At 43.7% G+C, this 9,556-nt stretch overlaps 1 protein-coding gene across 1 annotated transcript in view; it reads left to right on the top strand.

The window, feature by feature from the left end:
* Positions 1 to 9,090: 9,090 nt before the first annotated feature.
* Positions 9,091 to 9,556, top strand: part of CDS1 (CDP-diacylglycerol synthase (phosphatidate cytidylyltransferase) 1) — a 101,340-nt gene continuing 100,874 nt past the window's right edge. The window contains exon 1 of the mRNA XM_006885256.1: positions 9,091 to 9,445. Coding sequence (XP_006885318.1) covers positions 9,329 to 9,445 — 117 coding nt within the window. The 5' untranslated portion in view covers positions 9,091 to 9,328. The remainder of the gene's footprint in view (positions 9,446 to 9,556) is intronic.

Genomic DNA, 9,556 nt, shown 5'->3' with positions numbered 1-9,556 from the left:
CTTTGACACTCTAGGGGTTGAAAGTAAATTCTTTTTTTTAATTATTAAGTTTTATTAGTTTTAATGAACCTTTACAGAGATTTTGGGTTTTCATTCATTCATTGTTGCACTGTTTTCTCCACCCTCATCCCCAGTTCGTTCTTCTTTCCCCCCATGTCTGTTTTAATTGTCTAATTGCCACAGTGCTTGTCAAAGCCAGTTCTGATTAATCTCCTTTGTCAGTGTGTCCCTTGCCATTCCCTATCACTCCTCCCTGAGAGAGACTTCACCCTGATTCATAAGGAAAAGGGAATGGCGTATTCTCTTAGCTACTTCCTGCTGAAAAGGGACGTTGTGGGTTTCAGGATGAAGGTCTTCTCTCACTACTTTACTAAGCCAAATGCATGGGGGCGCAGACGAATCCTCGCCCTTCAAGTGTGTTTGAAAATAAACTGTGAAATCCCCTTAAAGAAAAAAAAAGAAAGAAAAGCTTCAGGTCTTTTGTTCATATGGTTGCTATGAGTTGTGCCTAACTCAACAACAATCAACAAGAGTACCAAGCATGCTGATTGTGAATCTAAGTAAGATGAAGTTGTTGATAGTTTTAACATTTTCTCCATCTATCATGATGCTGCCTATCAGTCCAGTGGTAAGAATCTTTGTGTGTGTCTTTAAATTTTTTTTAATCTTTGTTTTCTTGACAATCCTCTTCAAAGTGCTTAAGAGCAATGATGCCAGTCTAGAGACTAAGGTAGGCCTGATTCAGGCTATGGTCTTCACAATTACTTGCTGTGCATCAGAGAACTGGACAGTGATTAAAGATGACAGAAGACTAATCAATGCCTTTAATTGTGGTGCTGGAGAAGAATCTTGAGCATACCATGGACTGCCAAAAGAACACACAGTTCTACCTTGGAGAGGGTGAAAACTAGTTATTCCTCAGAGACCGGGATTTTGAAGCTCCATCTCAAATATTTTTGGTATGCAGTCAGGCAGGACCTGCTCTAATTACCTCCTATGCATCAGAGAACTGGACAATGATTAAGGATGACAGAAGAAGAATCAATGCCTTTAATTGTGGTGCTGGAGAAAAATCTTGAACATACCATGGACTGCCAAAAGAACATACAGCCCTACCTTGGAGAGGGTGAAACCTAGTTATTCCTTGGAGACAAGGATTTTGAAGCTCCATCTCAAATATTTTCAGTATGTGGTCAAGAAGGATCTGCCCTTGGAAAAGGACATCATGCTTAGAAGGGTGGAGGGACAGTGCAGGAAAGAAAGACCCGGATGAGATGGATTGACACAGTATCTGAGGCAATGGGGGTAGGTATGTTGGAGACAGTGAGACTGGCTCAGAATAGAGCAGGGAGCTATTGTATATAGGGTTGCTATGAGCAGATAACTCTGTGGCACATAACAACTGCAACAACAATATTGCATTAAACAAATCTGTAGCACAAGACCTATTTAAAGTGCTAAAGAGCAAGGCTATCACCTTGAGGACTAATATGCACTAATTGCATCCTCATTCCTAAAGAGCAAAGTTGTCATCTTGAAGACTAAGTTGAAGTCTAGCATATCCTTACCTAAGCTATAACATTTTGAATAATCTTATGTTCATAGGAAAGTTGGGCAATGAATAAGGAAGACTGGAGAATTGTTACCATTTCATTATGGTGTTGGCAATGAACCTTGAATATATCATGTACTGCTATGACCTAGTCCAACCTTTCTTGCAGACAAGGACGACTTCAACCATTTACAGATGAAGTATAGCCTTCAACACAGCTCAACAATCTCAATATTAAGAAAACAAATATCCTCTCAACTGGACAAATAAACAGTGTTATAATAAGCAGGAAAATAATTGAAATTGTCAAGGATTTTCTTTGACCTGGAGATACAATCAATGCCATAGAAGCAATAGAAGACAAAAGAAAAAATCAAATAATGTGTGTCATTGAGAAAGATGCTGCAAAGGACCTCTTTAATGTACTAAAGGACAAGGATACTACTTTGAGGAATAGGTATGTATGACTCAAGTCAAGATCTTTTAGTCACCTAATAAGTATTTGAAAGCTGGACCACAAATAAATATGATCAAAGGAAATCTTATGCCTTTGAACTGTGGTGTTGGTGAAGAATATTGACTATATGATGGACTGCCAAAAGAACAAACATGTCTTTGATGAAGTTAGAACCCTTCTTAGAACTAAGGATGTTGACACTTCATCTCGCAAACTTTAAGCATGTTGTCAGAAAGATACAGTTCCTAGAGAAGGACTTAATGATTGAAAAAGCAGATGGTCAGTGTGAAAAAGGAAAACTTTCAGTGTGGTGTGGCTACAAGGATGGGCTGAAGCATAGCAGAGATTATGAAGGTGGTATGTGATCTAGCAGGGCTTCATTCTGTCATCTATAACATTGCTCTGAATTGGATTTGACTTGATGGCACCTAATAACAATAATCTGTACTGGAAGAAGTCCAACCCAGATCCTCCTTAGAAGCAAAATAGCAAGTACATTTGTCTTTTGCCCTTTGAACTAATTATCAAGAAGGGCCAGTTTCTGAAGAAGGACTACCATGCCTGAAAAAAAAAAAAAAAAAGGTCAGAGTTAAAAGAAAATCTTCAACAAGATAGAAGGGCATAGTGGCTGAAACACTGGTGAGGAGGATGCAGGACTTTGTTGTACACAGAGTAGTTATGACTTGGAAATGACTCAATAGTACCTACAACCACAAAAACACAAGGCCATTGGCCAATTAGTAACATCAGTGGGGCCAGCACTAGGGTTTTTTGCCTTCCAGAAGGCATAGAGTGGAACAATGAGCCATGTCAAATGCCCCTTTGTGCTGGGGGTGGTGTTGGGAGAGTCAGAGACGGGAACTCCTCTACTATTTCCAGTAGCGTTTCATCCTAACCTTTTTTTTTTTATAATCCAGTAACCTTTCATTTAAGTTTTTCAAAAAGAACGGAGAACAATTGAGTATTATATAATGAATCCATGTCCTTTTGCTCCTTGGGGAGAATCATACTTGTGTCTTACTCTTTATCCCTTTGTTTTTGTTGTAGTTAGGTGCTGTCAAGTCAAGTAAGACTCCCCAAGTCAAATAGCAACCTCATTAACAATAGACCTGAACCTGGTCCTACCCTATCCTGGGCCATCCTCATCATCTCTGATACACTTGAGGCCATTGCTACAGTCAACACGCCAATCTATCTCATTGGCAATCTTCCTCTCTTTCGCTGCCCATCCACTTTTCCAAACAAGATATCCCTTTCCAAGGAATAGAGTCTACTAGCAATATGTGCAAAATATGAGAGATGAAGCTCTGCCATCTTGGTCTCCAAAAAGCACTCTGGTTGCAACTTTCCCAAAACATATTTTTTGTTCTTTTGACAGTCCATAGAATAGTCCATACACTTCTCCAACATCACAGCTCAAAGGCATCAATTCTTCTACATCATTCTTCTTTACTGTCTAGCTCTCAGATGCATAGCAAAGAATTGAAAAGACCATGACCTGGAATCAGGAAGACTTTAGACCTCAAAATGACATCATTACTCTTCAGTAATTACAAGAGGTCCCTGACAGGGGACTTGCCCAGAGCAATATGACTTCTGATTTCCTGACTGCTGATACCAAGGGTGTTAATTATGGATGTAAATAAGATTAAATGACTGACAGTTTCAAACCTTCCTCCATCTATCATGATATTACCTATTTTTATAATTGTTAGCACTTTTATTTTCTTGATGCTGAGATGTAATCAATATTGAAGACTTTAGTCCTTGATCTTCTGGGCAGACATTTCAAATCCTCCTCCCTTTCAGCAAGCAAAAGGCAGGTTGTTGATGAATCTCCTTCCAGTCCTGATGCCACATTCCTCTTCATAGAGTCCAGCTCCACAATTTATTACCTGTCCATACAGATAGAATGGGTGCACACTCTGATGCACAACCTTCCTGATTTTAAGCCATAACAGGTTACCTTGTTTCATTCAGACAAGAGCTTCTTGGTTTAGGAATAGATTCATATGAGCACAATTAAGTGTTCTGAGATTCCCATTCTTCTCAATGTTAGCCATTGTTTGTTATGAATCACACACTCAAATGACTTTGCATAGTCAATAAAACACAGATAGAAATATTGTTGCTGTTGTTGTTAGGTGCCCTTGAGTTGCCTGTAATCCATAGCGACCCTATGTACAGCAGTTCTGAACTCTGCCCTGTCCTGAGCCAGTCTCACTGACTGACATACAGACCCCCATTGCCCTAGTTACTGTATCAATCCGTCTTATCTGGGGGCTTCCTCTCCTGTGCTGTCCCTCCTCCACCCTTCTGAGAATAATGTCCTTCTCCAAGGATTGGTCCCTTCTGGTCACGTGCCCACAGTATGTGAGACAGCATTACAAAATCCTAATCTCCAAGGAGAAACTTGGCTTCACCCTCTCCAAGGCAGACTCATTTGTTTTCTTGGTGGTCCATGGTATGTTTAAGACTCTTCTCCAGTACCAAGACTCAAAGGCATCAATTATTCTGTCATCCTTAGTCATTGTCCAGCTCTCTGATACATAGCAAGTAATTGCAAAGACCAACACCTGGATCAGGTGCACCTTAGTCTCTAGACTGACATTGTTGCTTCTCAATACTCTGGAGACGTCCCTGACAGCAGATTTACCTAATGTGATTCATCTTTTGATTTCCTGACTGCTAGTGTTAACAGTGTTGATTGTGAAAAAAAACAAAACAAAACCGTGTTGATTGTGGAGCCAAGCAAGCTGTAATTGTTAACAATCTCAGTCTCTTCTCAAACCATCATGGTGCTGCCAATTAGCCCAGTAGTGAGAATCTTTGTCTTTTTGATGTTGAGATTCAATTCATACTGACGCCTACAGTTCTTGACCTTCTTTTCTGTAGCAAGCACTTCAGGCCTTCTTCAGTTTCAGCAAGCAAGGTTGTGTCATCTGCATAGTGCAGGTTGTTGATGAGTCTCCTCCAATCCTGATTCCACATTCCTCCTCATATAGCCCTGCCTCCCAGATAATCTCTTCTGTGTATAGTTTGAAAAGGTACGGAGGTAGCACATATCCCTTCAGGTAGACAAATGTCTGGTATTCTCTGCTTTCAGTCAGTATCCATCTGACATCAGCAATGAAACCCCGATGCTACGACCTCTTCTACATGCATCTGGAACTTCTGACACTTTCCTGTCAATGTTCTATTCCAGTTGTTTGAGGATGATCTTATGAATATTTTGCTTGCATATGATTGGCACAGGATAGAGCAGCGTATAGGGCTATTGTACATAGGGTCACTATGAGTTGCAGGTGACTCGACAGCACATAGCAACAACATTATATTAATGATGTTGTTTTTGTTGGCTTGCAACTCATGGTGACCCTGTGTACAACAGCCTTGAGACCTGCTCTATCCTGTGCCAAATTTACTGTCTCTGACAAACCTACCCTCATTACCCCAGACATTGTATCAATCCAAAGAGAGGGTCTCCGAGGGTCTCCCTCTCTTTCTCTGTCCCTCCACGCTTCCAAGCATGATGTCCTTCTCCAAGGACCAGTCCTTCCTTGCAACATGTCCCAAGTATGTCAGATGAAGCCTCAGAATCTGCCTCCAAGGAGCTGCCTGGCTTCATCTTCTCTAGGATGATCCTGTTTGTTCTCCTGGCAGTCCATGGTATAGTCAACAGTTTTCTCCAGCACCACAGCTCAAAGGCATGAATTCTTTTTCTATCATTCTTAGTCATTGTCCAGCTCTCTGATGCTATTGTTTGCTTATTTCCACATTTTGTTGGATCACCTATCTTGGAAATTAGAACAAATATGGACTTCTTCCAACCTGTCAGCCAGGCAGCTATCCTCCAAATTTCCTGGCATAGACTGGTGAGCACATCCAGGGTGGCATCTGTTAGTCAAAATGTGTCAGTTGGTGTTCCATCAATTCCTGGGGCCTTATTTTTTAGCAGTGTCTTCAATGCAGTTTGAACTTCTGCCTTTGTTACCACTGGCACTTGTTCACATGATACCTCTTTAAATTTTTTAGAGTCAACAGATTCTTTTTGGCCCAGTTATGGTGCATTTCTGCCATCTTCTTTTCTAAATTTTATTTTATGTTGGTTTGCATACAAAACCCAAATATATCATGTTTCACCTATTCCATCATTCACGTGTTTCATATAGTCATTTTCTATACACTGTGTTTTATAAAAACATTCACACTATGGAACACTATGCAGCCCTTGGGAGCAATGATTTAGAAAAATATTACATAATATGGGAGATAGTAGAGAACATTCCATTTTCTTTTTGATGCTCCTTGGGTTATTCAAGATTTTGTCTGTGGCATCTCTCAGTATTGCAACTAGAGGCTTCAATTTGTTTTTCAGTTCTTTCATCCTGAGAAATGCTGAGTGAGTTCTTCCTATTTTCTCCTCTAACTCCAGTTCTTTGCACATTTCATTATAATAATTTGTTTACTCTTCTCTAGTTGCCCTTTGAAATATTTTGGTCTTTCACCTTGGCATCTCTTCCCTTTTGGTTTGGCTTCTTGATGCTCTAAAGTAATTTTCATAGTCTTTCAATATCCATTTTGATATTTCTTTCTCTTCTGTCTCAGTAATGAGCTTTTGCTTTCTTCATCGATGATATCCTTCATTTCATCCCACAGCTTCTCTGGTCTCTGATCATTGATCACGTGGTCTATGTGCCACGACAGAAAAACTGAGGAAGAATGGTGTTATGATCATATTTAAAAGGAAAATTTCAAAAAAAAAAAAGAAAGAAAGGAAAATTTCAAGCTCAATCTTAAAGTATATTGTTGTGGGTGATAGGATAATATCAATACACATACAAGGAAGACCTGTTAACAGGACTAATATTCAAATACATGCAGCAACAACTAAAATCAAAGAGGAGGAAATTGGGGCTTTCTACCAACTTTTGCAGTTTGATATTGATCAAACATGTAACCAAGATGCATTAATAATTATTGAGGAAGGGAATGCAAAAGTTGGAAGCAATGAGGAAGGAAAATACGGACTTGGTGACAGAAATGAGGTTGGAGAGTGAATGATTAAAGTTTGTACATTCAATAAGTAATTCTTAGCAAATATCTTGGGGAGCTCTGGTGGCCTAGTGGCAAGAAGCTGCACTGCAATCCCAGAGGAACACGGTTCGAATCCACCAGACGCTCTGCCGGAGAAGGAGGCGCAATATCCTCCTGTACCAGTCAGATCTGATTTGACGGTACACGTACACAAAATTAAAAAAAAAAAAAAAAGCAAATATCTTCCTCTATTTTTTTTTTTTAAGAAACACTTTACATATGGGCCTCACCTAGTGGACTGTACTTGAATCAGATTGACTACATCTGTACAATTATTGGAAACAGTCAATACCAGTCCAAGTGCTGACTGTGGAACAGACCATCAATAATTACTCATGTGCAAATTTAAAGTGGAGCTGAAGAAAATGAAGACAAATCCACAGGAACCAAAATACGACTTTCAGACTATCCCACCTAAATTTAAAAACCCTCTTAAGGAGGGACTTGTGGCATTGAATGAGACTCTCTTTAGGGCTCACCAATAAAACGCTATCATTTTGAACATATGAAAGTGAACCCCCCCCCAGAAGACGTCTCAGGACAGGACAAGGTTCTGAACTGAGATTCATAAAGTCACTATCACTATGAGTTGTAGTCGACTAACAGCACATAACAGCAACAACAACAACAACAACAATCTGTTCCATGATAGAAAAGATACTCTAATGCTGTCTCTTCAATTCATCCAACTTTAAATTTGTTTTTGTGTAGTTCTTTTTGAAACTTCTGAACATGTTACTAATTTTCATGATATCAGTAATGATCTTGAAAAATTTTTATTGTTCACTTATTTATATAAGTGTTCCTTTCCGAATATTGTCCTATTTATGTGAAGATTTACCCATCCTTCACTGGCTTCTTCTTTCCCCCACAACCCCGCCCATTTGTTCACTTTCAGTAATGGCCAGGTGGCAGATACATGTCAAGAAAACTAATCACTTTCTAACAGGATTTAGAATGACATTAAAGCGGATCTTGTGTCCTTCCTCTTGCAGCTTTAAAAGCCCAAGGTCCGTGCCTACTCAGAGATTATCCAGCCAGCAGTTGTATCCCAGGGCGCCCAAGCTCTTTCTTCTTGAGGCTAGTCAATGAGTCGTGTGAGATTCAATATGCCATCTTTTCAGAGACTTCGCTTTGATTTGTGACCATAACTTTGGCTAGCATGTGTATTCTGGGATCCCAAGGGAGGCAAACGCATCTCTTATTTTCAAGGTGATGACATGGGACAGGAATGCCGCGGAGCCAACGAGTCTGTCCTGCCGGACAAGTTTCTGCTTCAGGACGCCTCTAAACCTCCGCCACGCTGCAGTGTGTCAAACAGATGCAGCCGCGGAGTCATTTGAAGGATAGGTCTGAGCGCTGTCAATACTGCCCAGGAGACTGGGGCAGGTTTTTGTCATCCTGACAGGTGCTCTCTGAGGAGACTGCAGACTCTCACTGCTCAAGTTCAAGGGTTCTGCCAGGCTCTCCCCCACCTCCCTTGCACGCCCCCAGGGACTTCCAGCCGGCGCCCCTCCCACTTTGTCTCCAAGCCTACACCTGTGCGTGGCAGGCAGGGGGCGGGGCCGTGGGCGGCCCCCTGACGTCACCCTCCTGGAGGGGGCGGGGCTGTGGGAACCGCAGTGCAGCGCAGAGGGGCGGGGCGGGGCGGGGCCTCGGGCTCGTGACTCGGCTGCGGGAGGCAGGAACCGAGGGAAAGGTGTAGGGGGCGGGCGGGGACCTGGCGACTCAGGAGTCCGGCCCGGGGGGCGGGGCTGAGAGCGGCTGGGCAGCGGCGACTGGCGCTGGGCGAATTGCTAAAGCGGGTCACGCTTCCTCCTTCGCTCCCCGCTCCTTCCACTCCTCCCACCTGGGCCTCTCCGTGGAGACGCGCACCTGGCAACCAGCGGCCGCGTTCCCCGCGACCCCGCCTTCTCCGTTCGGGCCGGGCGCCCCGATTCTGCCCCGCACCCCGACGCACCTCGGGCGCCCGCTCCTCGCCCTCTGCCGGCGCCACGCTCGCCGGAGGCGCCCACGAGCTCTCGCTCGTTGATGCCGTTTTGGGGGTGACCCGGGCGTGGAGGCCAGCGGCGGCGGCTCCCTCCCCATGGTCGGGGGGTGCTAGTGCCGGACCTCGAGTGTGCCGTTGCAGGGTGACCAGACGCCCGGCCAGCGGAGCCCCCGCGCGCAGCTCGGGTTTCGGGGTGCTGGAGGAGGCCGTCACGGCCACGCGGGAGCGGGAGATGTTGGAGCTGAGACACCGGGGAGGCTGCCCCGGCCCCGGGGGAGTCGTGGCGCCGCCGCCCCGCGAGGGAGAGGCGGCTGGAGGCGACCACGAAACCGAGAGCACCAGCGACAAAGTAAGTAGAGCGGGAGAGGCGCTCACCTGAGCCCGGCCGGGTCCTGGTTTGGGCTAGGGCACCTGGTGGCAACGATGGCCCTCCCTCCCTGCCTGGGCGCATGTCCACCTT

Source organism: Elephantulus edwardii, unplaced genomic scaffold, assembly GCF_000299155.1.
Source record: "Elephantulus edwardii isolate Elephantulus edwardi_28Jun2011 unplaced genomic scaffold, EleEdw1.0 scaffold00042, whole genome shotgun sequence".
Classification (NCBI taxonomy): Eukaryota; Metazoa; Chordata; class Mammalia; order Macroscelidea; family Macroscelididae; genus Elephantulus; species Elephantulus edwardii.
The sequence above is the reverse complement of the archived record's forward strand: the minus strand, read 5'-3'. Positions and strand labels throughout refer to the sequence as shown.